At 45.0% G+C, this 18,873-nt stretch overlaps 2 protein-coding genes across 3 annotated transcripts in view; one reads left to right on the forward strand and one right to left on the reverse strand.

Annotated features, from left to right (window-relative positions):
- Positions 1-8,154: 8,154 nt before the first annotated feature.
- Positions 8,155-9,433, reverse strand: LOC121455208 (heterogeneous nuclear ribonucleoprotein A1-like). The gene has a single exon (XM_041662818.1). It carries the CDS (start codon positions 9,431-9,433, stop codon positions 8,468-8,470), a length of 966 nt encoding a protein of 321 aa, XP_041518752.1. The 3' UTR covers positions 8,155-8,467.
- A 3,762-nt stretch (positions 9,434-13,195) lies between these two features.
- Npl (N-acetylneuraminate pyruvate lyase) overlaps positions 13,196-18,873 on the forward strand; it is a 40,290-nt gene continuing 34,612 nt past the window's right edge. Inside the window, exons 1-3 of one of the 2 annotated variants that reach the window (XM_041662890.1) lie at positions 13,203-13,266; positions 14,634-14,672; positions 17,442-17,525. In XM_041662890.1, coding sequence (XP_041518824.1) covers positions 17,458-17,525 — 68 coding nt within the window. In that variant the 5' untranslated portion in view covers positions 13,203-13,266; positions 14,634-14,672; positions 17,442-17,457. Of the gene's footprint in view, positions 13,267-14,633; positions 14,673-17,441; positions 17,526-18,873 lie in introns of both variants that reach the window. The other variant, XM_041662889.1, reaches the window with a different exon arrangement.

The raw sequence follows: 18,873 nt of genomic DNA on the forward strand, positions 1-18,873 counted from the left end.
AGGTTCTGGTCAGGAGCTTAGGCAAAGTGATACCTTCTTTTCTGGTAATAATGAAATTGAAGTCAGGTAGTGGGGGAAAAAAAAAAACAAGAGGCCTGAGATAAACATCAGAAAGAGACAATTGTGGACCCTGAGTGAGGAGAGAGCTCAGGTAGGCTTCTCTTCCTTGGAGAAATGGAGGAGCTTGAGTGCTCAGTGGAGGCTGGAGACAGGCTGACTAGGCCAACAGCAGGTGAGCAGACAAAAAAGACTGGAACTGAATTCTGGCAAAAAGAAAAAAAAAGTATTCCCCTAAGTCTTGTTGACTGAGGTTTCTGTCCCGCAGCCATTGAGTCCCACAGAAACACATAAAGGTCTACATTAATTATAAATTGGTTGGCCTATTAGCTCAGGCTTCTTATTAACTCTTACATCTTAAAGTAATCTATTATTCTTGTCTGTGTTAGCCACATGACTTGGTACTTTTTATCACCGAGGCATTCTCATCTTGCTTCCTCTGCATCTGGGTGAAGACTGCAGACTGAGCCTTTCCTCTTTCCAGAATTCTCCTGTTCTGGTCACCCAGCCTATACTTCCTGCCTGGCTACTGGCCAATCAGCTTTTTATTAAAACAATACAAGTGACAAATCTTTACAGGGTACAAGACCATTATCCCACCACAAAGCCTAATGAAATAAAATTCTGCTACATACGCAAGAAACATTTTGAACAGTATTATAACATGCATTCTGCCAAGTGTGGTAGGCCATGCCTTTAATCCCAGTACTTGGGAGGCAGAGGTAGGTGGATCTCGGTGAGTTTGAGACCAGCCTAGACTACAAAACAAGTTCTAGGACAGCCAAGGCTACACAGAGACACCCTGTCTTGAAAACAAACAAACAAAAGCGTACACTCTGCCTCTGGCCCCTTTCCCAGAGAAACAATGTTAAATTTGGATTGTTCTCCCTCCCTCCCCTCCTTCCCCTCCCTCCCCTCCTTCCCCTCCCTCCCCTCCCTCCAGAAGGCCCCAAAGTCCCTGGAATGCTTCAGGCAGAACCTCCATCATTAAAGGGTCAAAGCACAGATATCGGAGACCTCCAGAAACCCCCAGTTCTCAGGGCAGCATCCATGTATTTGCTAATGTGGAGCATTTTGAACGTATCCTTGCCCTCCTAGACATGCCAATGCATACATAGTTGTATCCCAGCACCTGGCATTTTCCCTTTGGCACAGACTGGAGAACAAAATAAATACTGTTCTGGATTTGGCTTTTTCCTGCCTTCCTGGTCCACCTTTAAACACATCAAATATTGAATTAGGCTTTTCTTTCAGAGAAAACACAATTCAGCCTACAGGAAGATGTCTAACCTGAGAAATGATACCCAGGGGGAGGGGGGAAGACTCTGAAATATTCTGGGAGCTTGCCACAGGCCAGATGAACCTGGCCAAAGGGGGCAGTGACAGCAGTTCTGAAAGCTGGGGTTGGAGTGCACCCCTGCTGCAGGTTGACGGCTGCAAGAAGGTCAGGGACAGAATCAGTTACATTCCCTGAAGGCTTAGGAGAGGCCTGGGTGCTCCCATCCTGGATGGTTACCCCCCAGCTATTAACAAAGCCCACGGAGAAGAAGCAAATTATACTTCAAATTTCACCCACTTCATACAATTCTCAGGAAGGTCTTTCTTTTGTCAGAGGCATATAAAATTAAATTCATTGGGGGAAAAAAAAGCTAAAATGTTTTTCTCCTGATTGTCCTTTCTTTTACAGAAAATGATGAGAGAAACAAGTCATCTTCTGCTCTTCTCTTCCCCGCTTCTCTTTCCTCTCTCCAAGTCTTCCCATACACCCCTCCTTGCTCTATTTCAGACTCATAACCTCTGACAGATGCTGTTCTAACTCATGAAAGAAAATACTAATTAAAATATTTGCCAGGCAGTGGTGGCACATACCTTTAATCCCAGCACTAGGCAGGCAGAGGCAGGTGGATCTCTGCGTTCGAGGCCAGCCTGGTGTACAAAGCGAGTTCTATGACAGTCAAGCCTACACACAAAAAAAAAAAACCCTGTCTAGGGAGAAAAAAACAAAAACAAGACTTATTAAAAGTGTGTGTGTGTGTGTGTGTGTGTGTGTGTGTGTGTGTGTGCATTCCATGGAACTTGGAGGTTAGAGGACAACTTGGGGAAGTTGATTCCTTCCTTCTACCCCATGGGTCCTGGGGACTGGACTCAGGTCATCAGTTTTGGTGGCAGACTCCTTTTCCCTTGGAGTCATCCTGGCCTATAAAACAAGATCATCAATTATCTTCTACTTTTCAAGTAGTCAGTACTACTGGGTATGCTGTCTGTTTTGTTTTGAGGCAGGATCTCATGTAGTCCAGGCATCCCTAGACCTTGATGTCCTTGAACTCCCGGTCCTCCTGCCTGCACCTCACAAGCACTGGGGTTACAGGTGTTTGTCACCACACCTGGCAAAACTTCCATCTGCTGGGTTTCTATCTGGCCTGTCCTGGAGATCCCACTCATGACTTTGTACACACTGTGATGTCATTTTATCACTGAGCTATACCCTCAGCCCTGGGTACCCTCGTCAAAATTAACTATCTCATCTTCACGCTCAAAACACAGGGAACCAGTGCGTGGGGGTAGAAATGGTTTTTGCTGTTTTATTTCTATGGGTATTGTGCCTGCTTGTATACTGTGCACCAAGGGCATACCTGGTTCCTGCAGGGACAAAAAAGTATGTGTCCCCTGGGACTCCAGTCACAAATCATTGTAAGCTACCATACCATTAGGGGTGCTGGGAATTAAACCTGGGTTCTCTAGAAGAACAGCAGTGATTTAACCACTGAGCCATCTCTCCAGTCCTACTATTTTCATTGACTGCTAAAGTTGCAAGAAACTTGCAATCTGTGAAAGAAAAGGCAATTTCTGCTGGTAGATTGCCATCTAGTGGTAAGTTTCTGTAATATAGTGCCTAGGGATGCTTGTGTGTTTCCCGGCGGCCCCCATGCTCATGCACACAATAGCTAGCACAGACTGAGCATTCTTCAAAAGAACTTTTTGTCTCTTGTTTACGTGGATATTATCAAAGAAACCCTACCAATAAAAATTAATATTAACTTTCTTTTCTGCTAACAACCAATGGTTTATGGATAGTTTCCCATGCTGATCATCAAATCAGGTTTGCATTTTCAAAGGTTTTCCCCACTACTAGATTATTGCAAAGCAATGTATGTGACCAATTGTCACATATGCCAAAAGGTGTTATGAGTGAATCAGAAGTCGCAGGTGCAGCAGTGAGGCAATGTACCCCAGACTTAATCCTTGCTAGGGGGTCTCCTTTTTGCTCTGGAAGAGCGTGACAGTCCTCAGAGTCCTCAAAAGCTATTGTTAGCTTTCCCACTTAGCCACCCTTTTGCTGTGTTAACACCACAACAGGGAGTCATCCTTCTGCCAAGCTAACGGATGTTCTGGGGCCACATGATCTGTCAACTACAGCTAGTCTGCTTTCCATACCAATCCATATCAATTCGACCATGTATAGAGGGTAGGGACTCAGGTGTCCCAGAGAATATAAAAGACCAAACACACTAGATGTGATCAGAAGAGAAGGTGTTGGCCATTAGGGGAGGGGAAGCAGCCTCCCTCCCCCCAAAATGGAAGGGTCTGAAACAAGAGCTTGTGTAAGGATGGGAAATCAGTGGGATGGGAAACATCCTGAGTGCAGGAAACCCCCAATCTTGACAAGGATTTGGGATCTCTGAGGAACTAAAGAGAGGCCAGCTCTCTATCCACTAGTCCACTGAACAAAGATACAACAGCATTTAGATGGCAGAAGCAAGGCATTTGGAGAGATGGCTCACCCATTAAGAGCACTTGCAATTCTTCCAGAGGACCTGGAAATGGTGGTTCACAATCCAATCTGTCACTCCAGTTCAAAGAGCTCTGATACTGTCTCCTGACCTCCGCAGTAACCAAGCACACATATGGTGCCCATATATATATATAGGCAGAACTCTCAAACACATTAAAAAAATAAATGGGCGGGGCTGGAGAGATGGCTCAGAGGTTAAGAGCACTGGCTGCTCTTCCAGAGGTCATGAGTTCAATTCCCAGCAACCACATGGTGGCTCACAACCATCTGTACTGAGATCTGGCGCTCTCCTCTGGCGTGCGGGCATACATCAAGGCAGAATGTTGTATACATAATAAATAAATAAATCTTAAAAAAAAAAAAAAAAATAAATGGGCATTTTTTTTCTTCTATTAGATTTTGTTTATTTATTATGTATACAGTGTTCTGCCAGCATGAAAGCCTTCAGGCCAGAAGAGGGCACCAGATCTCAGTACAGATGGTTGTGAGTCACCATGTGGTTACTGGGAACTAAACTCAGGACCTCTGGAAGAGCAGCCAGTGCTCTTAACCTCTGAGCCCTCTCTCCAGCCCCAAATGGGCAAATTTAAAAAAAAAAAAAAAAGTACAAGCAAAACTACCTATAAGTCGAAGACCAGCCAGGTCTATGTAACAAGACACTATCTCAAAACAAACAATGGGGTCAGTGATTGGCTCAGCATGATGTTCTCAGAACTATCCCCAGAACCTCACAGGTTGTCCTCTGCCCTCTCTACCCAAATTCACACACACATTCACTCACACACACTCGCACACTCACATGTAATAATGATAACAATAATAAAGTTTATTTAATAATGAAAAAAGGTTCCAGGAGTGATGATGCTCTCCTTAATCTCAGCACTCAGGAGGCAGAGGCAGGTGGATCTCTGGGAGTTCCAGGACAGCTTGGTCCACATAGTGAGTTCTGAGACAGCCAGAGCTACGTAATTGAGAGACACTGACTAAAACTAAAGATACTGTTCCATCCATTGCTCCCTCTCCTGATACTAAACTATTCTCTTTTAAAAAAAGAAAGAAAGAAAAGAAAGAGAGAAAGAAAGAAAAATCTGTAGGGCATGGAGGTGCACTTCTTTAATCCCAGTGCTAGAGAGGCAGAGGCAGGCAGATCTCCCTGAAGTCAAGCCCAGCCTGGTCTGCAAAGTAAATTTCAGGAGAGAAACCATTTCTAGAAGAAGGAGAAGAAGAAGAAGAAATGATATCTCAAAATCCCAGGAGGTTTAAAATCGACAATCACAACAGCCATAGTAACCAAAATAGAAACAACCTGAATCCATTGACTAGTGATGGACAGACACTGTGTGATTCATCCATATGGTAGAATATTAAGCAAACACAGAAAAAAATGAAGTGTGGCATACAAGATGGACAACTCTTGGGAATACTGTGGGCATACAGCTCTCTTGGCAGAGTGCTTAGTTGGTGAGTACTCACCTGGGATCTACACACCCCAACCAACAACTCCAGAGGTGTCACACCTCAGCGGGCTTTGTAGTTGGCTTCTGGGAAAAGCATTATCCCTCCTATGGGGTACAAGGTATACACATATTATATATGCACACATGTATGCATTCTCATGCATATATATCATTGTGCTTTGTTGATTTTTACCCACATACATACTACCATAACCCCAACCCCACTGGTCCTTTCCTCCCTCAAATACTATAAAATGTATTTTATACTATTAAATGTAGATTTTTTTAAAAAAAATCTAGACTCTTCATTTTTCTTTGTCCCCCTTATTTTCTCTTGCTCCCTTCTCCTCCACTCCCTTTGAACCCCCTCTTTTCTCACTATAGTCTCCCTTCTACCTCCATGTCATATACATATATAAAGAGGAATGATCTCTGTGATTAAGTCCGGTTTATTAAACAGGTGCAAAATAAAAAATACACTCACAATATAGAACGAGGGAGAAACACTGCTTCTGCTTCAGCTGTTGATCCTCTAGCTCCCAAGGACTGTCAGGGAGGTCGAGGAAGGTCACCAAGCTGCTGCTGCCAGTGACCCACCACAGTGGGGGGGGGAGCTTTGCCCCCACCCTAGCCTTTTATTTGGAGGTCTTTGGGTCTCATAACCCCAAAGAAGACCATGCCCATTGGGCCAAGCCTCATCAATACGATTGACTGTCAGATCGAATTCCCACAACATAATACGTATATGTGTGTGTGTGTGTGTGTGTGTGTTAGGACATATGTGTGTATTAGAACATATATGTATTGTTGTGTATTAGAACATATATATATGTGTGCATATTAGAACATATATACATATGTGTGTGTTCTGCAAATTAAAGGAACTGTGTCTTTGTGAATCTTGTTTATTTCTTTTAACAAGATGATTTCCAGTTCTATCCATTTCCCCACAAGTGCCATAACTGCATTCTTCCTTATGGCTGAACAAAAGCATTACATTTTCTTTACCCGTTCACCTGCTGACGTCTGGACTGTTTCCATAGCTTGGCCATGGTGAAAAATTGAACAGTAAACATGGATGTGCATGAGTCTCTGTGGCACAGTCCCAGGAGAGGTACAATTGGATCACATGGTAGTTTTTATTTGTTTGTTCGCTTTTCATGGGGAATATAGTAAGGTTTGATGTAACCTAGGCTGACCTTGAACTCATCTTACCTCTATCTCCCAAGTGCTAGGTTTACAGGCTTGCAACACCACACCTGTCTGGTATTCTATGGTTGGTTTACTAAGAAACTTCCATACTAATTTCCACAGTGGCTGCACCAGGATCCTTCTCTCAACACATCCTCAACAGCTATTGGAGTGTGTGTGTGTGTGTGTGTGTGTGTGTGTGTGTGTGGTGTATTAAAAAGTTTAATCTTTTGTTTTGTGGGTATGGATATTTCTGTGCACCATGTGCATGCAGTGCCTATGGAGGCCAGAAGAGGGCATTGGGTGCCCTGGTACTGGAGTTACAGACAGCTGTAAACCACCCTGTGGGTGCTGGGACTGGAGCCTAGGTCCTCTGGAAGAGCAGTCAGTACTCTTAGCCACAGAGCCATCTCTCCAGTCCATAATATTTTTTAACACATATTATACGTGTGTGTGCACACACATGCACATCACACATGTCACTGTGGGCATATGGAAACCAAAGAATAAATTGTGAGAATCAATTTTCTTCTTCCACCATGTCGATCCTGGGAACATAACTCGGTTTGTCAGGCTTAAAGGCAAGTCACTCAGGTCTTTGTCTCTGTGCCATCTTGTAGAGTGCTTGCCTAGCACGTACATAGGCCTGAGTTCCACCCCCAGAACCACTTAAAACCGGTCACTGTGTCATATATATGCTTGTGACAGAGGCCAACCTGGGTTATAGATGCCCCTTTCAAAAACAAAGCATCCAGCCTTCAAAAGACAGAAGCAGTGATTCTCTAAAGTTCAGCCATGGTCTACAAAGCAAATCGCTGGCTAGTCAGAGCTACACCATGAGATCCTGTATTTAAGAGAAAAAATTACAAAAATAGTTTTTAATGTACAAGGTTGTGCTGGCTAGTCTTGTGCAGCACGAATTCTGATTGGTATTAATAATAAAAACCCAGAGTCAGATATAGGTATTAGTGCTGAAGACTGAGAAGCAGAACGGCCAGTCATTAGAGAATTTCTACCTCTACCAATGCTCAGACCAAAGGGGCGATCCTGTCTCTACAAACCTTCAGACTGCATCTCCAGACTGCATCCTCAGACTTGATCTGAGCTCCTGTCTCCTCCTGTCTTATATTCCTCTCTCTGCCCAGCCATATGCCTTCCTGTCTCCATCTCTCTAGGGCTGGGATTAAAGGCATGTGACTCAGTACTGGGAGTTAAAGGTATGAGCCACCCCTGCCTGGCTCTGTTTTTCTTTTAGACTGGATCAATTCCGTGTAGCCCAGGGTGGCCTTGAACTAACAGAGATCCGTTGAACACACAGAGATCCGTTGAACACACAGAGATCCATATGCCTCTGACTCCTGAGTGCTGGGATTAAAAGTGTGTGCCACCACTGACTGGCCTTTATGGCTAATTAGTGGTTTATCTCTGCACTCTGATCTTCAGGCAAGCTTTATTTGTTAGATTACAAACAAAATATCACTACAGTTTTATGTTGTAGGGAGTCGCTTGTTTGTTTCCCAGCCTCCCAGTAGCTCAGATCCAAAATATATTATATTATCACACAGAAACTATATTATTTAAATTACTGATTAGTCCATTAGTTCTAGCTTCTTTTTTTTAAAAAAGAAAAAAGAAAAAAAAGACATTTATTCAGTGTCATGATCAGACTATTACATTTAGCAATCAACAGCATGGGTGAGAAGAGGTCTACAGTAAAACCCTTTGTTGGAATGCTTTACACTTTCCACAGAACAGAAACTAAAATAACCTGTTATACAATTAGTCACAATACAGTCCTCAAGTTTTTTTTGCCCATACACATGAGTATTGTCTAAAACATGTCTTCTTTGTAGCAGCTAGGCCCTGCCACCACTGTGCTTGGCTGAGTTCACAAATCTGTTGTAACCTGTAGCTTCCCTGTCACTTCTCTGGCTCTCCTCTCCTGCTAAGCTTTGTTTCCTGGCTGTAATTAGAACCTCCTGCCACTGCCATAGCTGCTGCTGCTGCTGCTGGAACCACCAAAGCCACCTTGATTTCGTGGTTTAGCAAAGTACTGGCCTCCACCACCATAAGGGCCAGAGCTTCTGCCTCCAAAGTTTCCTCCTTTCATTGGTCCAAAATTTGAAGACTGATTGTTGTAATTGCCAAAATCATTGTAGCTTCCACCACCTTTGAAATTGCTTCCATCATTACCAAATCCATTATAGCCATCCCCACTGCCACCATATCCACCACCACCACGGCTGCCACCGAAGCCACCACGACCACTGAAGTTTCCCCCTCGACCAAAATTGTCATTGCCGCCAAAACCGCCTCCACGACCACCACCAAAGTTTCCAGAACCACTTCGACCTCTTTGGCTGGACGAAGCACTAGCCATCTCCTGCTTGGATAGGGCTTTTCTTACTTCACAGTTGTGCCCGTTCACAGTATGGTGTTTCTGAATAACAATCTTGTCCACAGAGTCATGGTCATCAAAGGTGACAAAAGCAAAACCTCTCTTTTTTCCACTGCCTCTGTCAGTCATGATTTCAATCACTTCAATTTTCCCATACTGCTCAAAATAGTCTCTCAGGTGGTGTTCCTCCGTGTCTTCTTTAATACCACTGACAAAGATCTTCTTCACGGTTAAGTGGGCACCTGGTCTCTGAGAATCCTCTCTTGACATTGCTCTCTTAGGTTCCACAACTCTTCCATCCACCTTATGGGGCCTTGCATTCATAGCGGAATTCACTTCCTCCACAGTGGCGTATGTAACAAACCCAAAGCCCCTGGATCGTTTGGTGTTTGGATCTCTCACGACCACGCAGTCCGTGAGTGTTCCCCATTGCTCAAAATGGGTCCTCAGACTCTCGTCGGTTGTTTCGAAGCTCAGCCCTCCAATGAAGAGCTTCCGCAGCTGTTCTGGCTCCTTGGGAGACTCTGACTTAGACATGATGGCTGGGAAACGGGAGCCCTCAGCGATGCTTCCTCTGCCGCGTCAATAGGCAGAAAGCTAGTTCTAGCTTCTTATTAGCTAACTCTTACATCTTAATTTAACCCATTTCCATTAATCTGTGTACCGCCACGTGGCAGTAGCTTACTGGGTAAAATTCCGGCATCTGTCTCCAGTGGGGCTACATGGCTTCTCTCTTCTTCTGCCTTCTTCCCCCCCCCAGAATTCACTTTAGTTTTCTCCACCTAACTCTGTTCTACCCTATCAGGCCAAGCCAGTTTCTTTTATCCATTAATAGTAATCACAGCATACAGAGGGGAATCCCACATTATGACATAAGGAATCACCTTATGTCAACTTAACACCAAACTAGAGTTATCTGAAAGGAAGGAAACTTAATTGAAGAAATATGTTGATAAGATCAACATATTTTTCTTAATTAGTGATTGATGAGGGAGGTCCCAACCCACTGGGGGTGATGCCATCCCCGGGCTGCTGGTCCTGGGTTCTATAAGAAAGTAAGCTGATGCTAGACGGTAGTGGTGCATGCCTTTAATCCCAGCACACAGTAATCAGAGGCAGGTGGATCTCTGTGAGTTAGAGACTAGTCCTGGTCTACAGAGCTAGTTCCAGAAAAGGCTCCAAAGCTACACAGAGAAACCAACCCTTTTGCAGGGGGTGGGAGGAGTAGATTGAGCAAGTCACGGTGAGCAAGCCAGGAAGTGCACCTTTGCACGGCCTCTGCATCAGCTCCTGCTTCCAGGTTACTTCCCTGTTTGAGTTCCTGTCCTGACTTCCTTCAGTGATGAACAATGACGCAGAAGTGTAAGCCAAATAAACCTTTCTTTCCCAACTTTCGGTTTTGGTCATAGTGTTTCATCACAGCAACAGAAACCCTAACTAAGACAAAGGCCTTTGGTTTGACACTCAGACTTCAATGGAAGAGAATAAAAGACCACAAATTTTCAGACTCATGAAATTAAATTACAACTCCATCTTTTGTACCATTTGACATTACTTAAGCTCTTTCAGCCTCAGCTTCTGAGCCATAAAAAGGAATGGTTCTTCTTCTTCTTCATTCATAGTAGATAAATTACTTTTAACATGCATAGATCCAAATGGGATAGCACACATTTTCTCTATTGTTACTGTTGGTTTTAAGATGGGTCCTATTGTGTAGTTATAGTTGGTCTAGAGCCTGTCAAACCACGCTGCCCTCAGCTGTAGAGGTGCCCTGCCTCTGTTTTGGTTTGGTTTGGTTATTTGGACAGAATCCTTGACCCTTTTGATCCTCCTGTTTCCACATCTGTTGTAGGGAGAGGGCCCGCTTGTTCTTTCTGGCTGCCCAACTAGCTTAGCCCTGAAATAACCACACAGAATTGTATTAATTAAATCACTGCTTGGTCCATTAGTTCTAGTTTCTTATTGGCTACTTCTCACATCTTGATTTAACCCATTTCTGTTAATCTGTATATCGCCACGTGGCTGTGGCTTACCCGGAAAGATTCTAACCGGCGTCTGTCTCAGGCAGAGAATCCATGGCTTCTCTGACTCTGCTTTCTTCCTCCCAGAATTCAGTTCTATCTTCTCCACCTACCTAAGTTCTGCCCCTTTCAGGCCAAGGCAGTTTCTTTATTCATTAACCAATACAAGCAACACATAGAAAGAAGGACCTCCTATACCACACATCCTCAGGTTGGGACTAGAGGCATGTATCACCATTCACAAGATCCAATCTCTTTGTGTAAGTCTCCTTTCCTCAGCTGGATTTTTCTCTAAAGGGCGGAGATAAAGACTGTCCCAGAAAAATCATTCATCGTAAGGATGGTTCCAGCACTTTAAACGGGTGAGAACTTTCCCTTCTTCATAGTCAATGTCTTCAATGGGCGTAGGATACTTGAAATGCAGGGCTACAAGCAAGGCTTCCTTGGGGGGGGGGGAGGAGCTATGTAACTCAGTGAGGGGCCAAGCAGTCTTCTAGAGGATCCAGTATCACCCTGAGCTTGGCTCGTGAATAGCACACATCTTTATTCCTAGCCAGAGCTATAGAATGAGATATTGTCTCAAAGAAATTTAGTATGCACAGGGCCTGGAGAAATGGCTCATCAGTTAAGAGGACCGGTTGCTCTATCTGAGGACCTGGGTTCAAGTCCCAGTACTCACCTGGTAGCTAACAAGCAATTGTAACTCCAGTTCCAGAACATCTGGTACCCTCTTCTGACTTCCTTGGGTACCAGGCACATGGGTGATGTGCACACAGACAAAACACTCATACAAATAAAATAAATAAATCTTTTTCAAAAAGTGCACACCACACGGGTTTGTTTTATAAATTGTTAAATAGCCGGAATGGTGCAGGCAAAGAAAGCACTTGAGAAAGTGCTTGATTATTGGTTATTTATAATCTCTTGAGCCCCACGCATGCAAAGAACCACAATGGAGTCAAAAGCCCTTTGCAAACTAGATGGACTTATGGATATATTTTCCCTAGATAAAATAATAAGTATTAGCCATGGCCTTTCATGGAAAATTGAGATCGATTCACATCACCAAAAGAGCTGTGGGCTTGTTTTCAGCTGTGTTCTTGGTTTCTGAGTACAGAGCCTGGTACTGGAAAGACTTGAAGAGCCAGGCATGGGTGGGGAAATGTAGCTCCATCAGTCAGTGTGTGCACCCTAGCAAGCACGAGGCCCTGGATTTGATCCCAGCCACAGTGTCACGCACCTGAAACCTCATTATTTGGGGGAGGGTTTAAGGTAGGGGGGACATGGAGTTTAAAGACATCCTAGACAGAGTTCGAGGACAAATTGGGATTCAGGAGACTCTAAAAAACACTTGATGATCCCGAAACAAAAGATGTTGAGGTGTTTTGATTAAAAACACGTTTCCCTTTCAAAGGTCTTTTCATTGTTCTCAAGAACAGGGCAAAAAAACCTCCTCTCTGAGTTTATGGCTAACTCATTTTTTTAAAAATTTTGTTTGTGGATGAGTGTATGCAGGAAGCATTTGAACCCCTAGATTGAAGTTAACAACCAATTGTGAGACACCATAAGGGTGCTGGAGATGGAAACTGGGTATGCCTGACGGGGATTGAACCCTGGTCCTCTGCAAGAGCAGTAAGCCCTTTTAATCGCTGAGCCATCTCTCCAGCCCATAATTCTTTTTCGTTTGTCTTGTTTTGTTTTGCATTTGTTTGCTTTTGCGAGACAGGGTTTACAACCAGAGGACTGGTTGCGGTGTCTGTGTAGTCCTGGCTGTCCTTGAACTTGTAAACTTTGGCAGCAGATCCCAGAGATCGGCCTGCCTCTGTCTCCCAGGGCAGGGATTAAAATCGTGCACAACCACCATCGACCTATAATCCACTCTTAAAATCTTCTCACTTCTCCTTTTTGTCTAGGAGAGAGTGCCGGGTTGGGGCACCAGCATCAGCTTGGAGAGAGCCAAGTGCCGGCTGAGCAGCTGTGGCGTTTTGCAGGCTCGTAACACAACGTCTCAAATCTCACATCCAGTGCCACCAAGACTTTTTCTTACAGCTCCCAGACAGGAGGAACTTCAGGACTTCTGGAGTAGCAGGGTGGGTGCTCACGAGGTGCAGGCGCAGGCCACACCCAGGGAGGAGCAACTAGTGCCCTGCCTAGGGATTCAAGCCAGTGGAAGAGCGGCCCCAGGGCCAGACCTGGAACTACAACCCCCAGGCTCCCCTCGCGGCCGCACGTGGTCCCGCAGCCCCTGAAAGAAAAGTGCAACAGCTTGGCTCAGTGGAAACCGCGTCCCCCGTGCACGGGAGCAACAGGGTGGCCAAAGTGAGCGTGGCGCCAACCGGAGGAGCAAAGGTAAGTACGCTGGACGGGGGAGCTCAGGGACTGTGTGGGTGTCCCTGCCGCCTGGAGCCAGTGACACTCGGGATTCTTTGCAGACCCGGGAGTAGCCCGGCCTCCAGAATCCCTCTTCTGAATCGGTCATTTAGCCTTTGAACAGAAGGGAATTTAACCATTGACTCTAATATACCTATCTCGTTTTAGGAGAGGTTGCTTTTTTTTTAGCTTCTTGTTTTGTGTTTTTCAATATCTAAATTTCTAGTTTGCCAAGTATTTCTCAAGTCATTCTTGTTCAGAGGTACAGCAAATCCCCCGGCTCCTTTTTAAACTGTGCGGTTTTAAAAAGAGCTCTGGCTTCTCTGCTCTGGTGTTCCTAGGCGTGGATGCGGCTGTGAGGATTCCAGGGTACTTCCCTGTTTCAACAAGAACTGTCCAAATTCTCTTTAAGTCATGGCTGTGAGAACATTGTGATCGTTTGCTCTTAATTCAAACTATAAAGAATTTTAGAGCGTAACATTCCCAAGTTGTTCTTAAAGTTTTTGTGTTTTAAAAACTTTATTAATAATAATAATAATGAACTGATTATTCATTATTAAAGCTTGTTTTTGTTTTGTTGGGATGGGGGGGTGGCGGCACTTGAAACAGGGTCTCTCTAGCCCTGGTTGTTCTAAAAACTTTCTCTGTAGACCAGGCTGGCCTTGAACTCACAGAGATCTGCTTACCTCTGCCTTGTGAGCGCTGAGATTAATGGCACCTGTAACTAGACCCGGCTGGGGTTTTGTCTCCTTGAGACAGTGTTGTGTGTCTCGTGCTGACCTCAGACTGATCCTCCTGCCTCAGGTGACTTGCAGTCTTGAACAGGAATAAACGTGCATCCGGTTTATAAGTCTGTGAGGTTGTTTGTTTTGTGCTTTACAAGACAGAGTTTCTCTGTGTAGCCTGGCTGTCCTGCAATTTACTTGGTTGACCAAGCTGGCCTCGAACTTAGAGATCCACCTGCCTCTGTCTCCCAAGTGCTAGGGCTAAAGGTGTGCACCTCCATGCCTGGCTTCTGTGGGTTTTTTTTTTTTTTTAATGAAAAACAACTCTTCGGGGGAAGTTGTGAAGCTAAATAATTTCCAGCTTGGATCAAGGTATCTTTTTCTTTCGCTTCACAAGGTCCCTTTGTTGTGTAGCACTGGCTGACCTGGAACTCACAGATCTTCCTGCCTGTCTCCCAAGTGTTGGGATCATTCACCCTGCCTGGATGAATCCTCTGATTTTTGTTTTGTTTTGATTTTTATGCCCTTGAAACTGGGTCTTACATAACCCAGGCTGGTTTCCACTCACTAAGTAGCCACAGATGGATTCGAACTCCTGACCCTCCTATCTCCACCTCCCAGGTGCTGGTCCTTGGATGTACGGCAATTTCCTGACTTAAAGTGAGTTTAAAAATAAGGCTACACTGAAAGGGTTGAGGTGGGAGACAGGCTGTGAAGCGGTGACAAGCCTCAGGGGAAGGCTGGTGTCAGCCACAGGAATGGGTTCGAGCAGTAGGCTGGTACACTGCAGGCATGAAGAAACCTACCAGGCAGGCCAGGAAGTTGACGTCTTCTGAATAGGACAGAGACAAGATTAGAAATACGGGTGTTCTGGGGGTTTCTCAGTGGTTCCCAGCCCTCGTTTTTGTCTCTCGCAGGCCCCACGTTTTTTACTACTCAAACCGCATCTAAGTGGTTACTAATTTAATAGCTCTCAAAGACACATAAGGCTGCCTTGCCAATCCGAACTTAAAGAATGTTGTTGTTAAATGTGAACTAAGTGCAGTGTGAAGCAGAAGAACACGAACGTCTACGTAGCCAGAGCAGACCGTTTTATCAAGGATGTTCAATGGTGGCTGGCTCAAGCGCTTGGCTTTCTTATCTTTGTGATGTTCTTGTCTCGTGAAGGTCCTCTTGGACCTAGGTCGATGACCACGGATCCAGATAAAAAGTAGCATGGGATAAGTCATGAGAAGGATAGGGAGAGGAAGGAAGCCCCAGGTAAGAAGATAGCAGAGATTAAATGACTCAGAACCTCAATAAGCAAAAGTGCTGAGTGCTCTGGAGGAGTCACTAGCCCAGATAACTGTTCCCACTGGATAGGGCTTCATGGAGAACAATGAGCCTGTGCTTCCATGACCATGGGCCTAGCACATCAAGCGTGTTGTGTCAGTTCGTTCATTTTACCCTATGAACTATGGTTACTATCATCCTCATTACAGAAGGATAAAGAAGCATAGAGACATAAATGGTAGCGCCAAGCCGCGGGCCCTTGGTGTCTGACTCCAGAGCTACCTTTTCTCTCCTCTCATGGAAGGAAAGGGAAGAACTTGAGAGACTAGGATTGGCCGGCTCACTCTGGGTATCCTGAGTTACCATCATTGTAGGTGTGCCAGATGCATTGTGGTTTACCTGGATCCCGGCTCTTTCCCAGGATACCCATTTCCTCTGTCAGGTCTGCATTAATCTAGATAGGCTCACTCTGCCCGATGGGAAGGCCCGCCGGATCCAGATGAATGAATGAAAATGAGGTTGCTCACTCCAGTGAGTCCCTGTCGGAGAGCATCGTCAGGTGCAATGAGAAGAGCTCGTTCAGTCTCCCGCATCACCAGACAGGAATTGAAAACCAGGTGTTAGCGAGCGTGTGGCTTAATTGGCTAAGTGCCGACCATGCACAAAAAGCTGGGTTTCATCCTGAACCACAAAAATAAGTGTGTTGGCACATGCCTTTAATGCACAGTTTGCAGACGAGATTAGGTATGGTTGTAGGACCCTCACCCCTTATTCTCAAAGGGGCGAGAAGAAATTTCCTAGCGGAATGTTTCCCCAGGAAGATAGTGGCCTTCCCCTCTCCCACCCGGGAGATTCCGAGCACAAGGTCACTTAGCTCAGCCCAGCCAGCCACTTGGTACAGGCTGATAAAGATGGCCTAACTCAGGAACAGTGGCCTCGCTCTAAGAACAAGGAAAAAGCTGACTTAGCAGAATGGGAGGGAGCAAAAGTCCTTGCACCCATGCCAAAGCAGCTTCAAAGATTCTCTTTATAATTGTGCCTTTAAAAGCTTACCCCACAGAGGAGATACAACTCCTCTCTCTCCCTCATTGTAATGGGGATGGAGATGAGTTCCAAACAGGTTTGTATTATGCTGATTAAATCTTGCTTATTACAGTCTGGGCCTCTCTGGTGGTCTCTCTCTGGGGGTCGTACTCTGGACACAGTATGGTGACACACACCAGTAATCCCAGAGGGACAGGAAGAGCAGGAGTTTAACTTAAGGTCACCCTCGGCTGCATAGTGAATTGGAGGCCAACAAGGCTTACAAAAAAAAAAAAAAAAAAAAAAAAAGGCAAAGGATCCGCAGCTTGATGCCAAGCCTGACTGACAACCAGAGTTTGATTCCCGAAATCCACATGGGGAAAGGATGAATGGATTCCCAAAGTTGCCCTCTGACCTCTGCACATGTATTGTGGTATATGTGTGCTCATATACCTAGGCACATCCACAATAAATGACTGTTAAAAAAGTGACCAAAAAAAATCAAATTTAGCATATCAGAGGATACATAGGTTAATTGGATGATAGTTAATATTCTTTTTTTTTTTTCAGGTCAAGGTTTCTTTGTATAGCTTTGGAGTCTAGCCTCAAACTCACAGAGATCCACCTACCTCTCCCTCTTGAGTGCTGGGATTAAAGGCGTGCACCACCACCATCTGGCTAGTTAATGTGATTCACTCAACCCTTAAGTGCTAGGTTTTGTTGGGATTCCCCGTAAGATATGGAGAAGAAAAGGCCTTCTTTCTGACTATCTCCAGTTTAAGTAATAGCAATTTCTCATGTGTTTGAGGCCCCAGAGTGAAGTTGCAGCTCTGGTCCCGGGTCTGCTGGGTTTTACTTTTACTTCTACTCTTGAGATCTGGAGTTTCCCCAACTTTATGTAGCTAAAAGAGAAGGCCTCCCAGAAGGTGTTTTCCTAGGTCCACCCTCTCTCTGCCCTAAAGTCTCCCCACCAATGTAATTCAGCTCTAATTTTTACATTCTCTTCTACTTGTTCTGGGTGTTTCTATGTTGTCAGCGTATTTTACAATACTAACCTGGGGTTGAACTTTGGCCTGGGAGTTTGGTCATTAATTGACATTCCTTGAAGAAAGAGAATGACACTGTGTTTTCCAGCCCTTCCAGAAGCTCCATGGCCTTCCCTAAGAAGAAACTCCGGGGTCTTGTTGCTGCCACCCTCACCCCAATGACCGAGAATGGGTAACTATCAGGGCGGCAGGGAAGGGCAGGGGCACAGTGGGTCCTGTTCCCATCCACTGGAAAGGTCAGAAGCTCCAGGAGTCGCTGCACCTCTGGGGTGGTCTGCACATGTATATACGTGTATACTCAAAAACACATCCAGTCCACATTACACACATCCATCAGCACACACACACACACACCACAAAGAAACCAAAGCATGTTCATACACGTTATCTTAGAATATTGCTGTGATGAAGCCATGACCAAAAGCAGTTTTACTTTTACATCTACTCCTGAGATCTGGAATTTCCCCAACTTTATGTAGCTAAAAGAGAAGGCCTCCCAGAAGGTGTTTTCCTCAGTCCACCCTCTCTCTGCCCTAAAGTCTCCCCACCAATGTAATTCAGCTCTAATTTTTACATTCTCTTCTACTTGTTCTGGATGTTTCTATGTTGTAAGCGTATTTTACAATACTAACCTGGGGTTTTGCTTACACTACATATCGCCAGTCGTCATCAAAGGCAGTCAGGCAGGAACTCAAACAGGACAGGAGCTGATGCAGAGGTCATGGAGGGGTACTGTTTACTGACTTAATTCCCCCTGGCCTGCTCAGCCTTTCTTGTAGCACTCCAGAACCACCTGCCCAGGGATGTCACCGCCCACAGTGGGCTGATCCTCCCCACAACAATCAGTAATTATGGTTTTGATTTGTTTGTTTGTTTGTTTGTTTTGTTAGGATTTTGAGACACTGTTTCTCTGGGTATCTTCTGCTGCCTTAGAACTAACTCTGTAGACCAGGCTGGCCTCAAATTCATAGATTCCCTGCTCTGCCTCCCGAGTGCTGGGGTCAAAGGTGCGCACCATCACCACCCAGCTTGGTTTTGTTTCTTTGGCTGTACCCCATACATGACCACGCACCATGCATGACCATGCCCCACCATACATAACCATGCACCACCATATATGACTATGCACCATACATGACCATATACTTATATATGACCATGCATCATACATGACCATGCCCCACCATACATAACTATGCACCACCATATATGACTATGCACCACACATAACCATACACTTATATATGACCATGCATCATACATGACCATGCGCCATGCATGACCGTGCCCCACCATACATAACCATGCACCATCATACATGACTCTGCACCACACATGACCATACACTTATATATGACCATGCATCATACATGACCATGCATCATACATGACTATGCTCCTCCTTGGACACTTGACACAAGGGGAGCAGCCACTTCCTTGTGCTGAATGTTATTGACCCATCAGAGGTGAATTTGCCACCTTTAAACTTCCTCCTCTTGTAAGAAAAGAAATTTACCCCA

This window comes from Microtus oregoni, unplaced genomic scaffold (genome assembly GCF_018167655.1).
Source record: "Microtus oregoni isolate MIOR12 unplaced genomic scaffold, Mior012 000013F_ref0000133, whole genome shotgun sequence".
NCBI lineage: Eukaryota > Metazoa > Chordata > Mammalia > Rodentia > Cricetidae > Microtus > Microtus oregoni.

What these genes read in the sequence shown, in the direction of transcription:
- LOC121455208 (XM_041662818.1), bottom strand. Translation starts at nt 9,433, where the DNA reads ATGTCTAAGTCAGAGTCTCCCAAGGAGCCAGAACAGCTGCGGAAGCTC.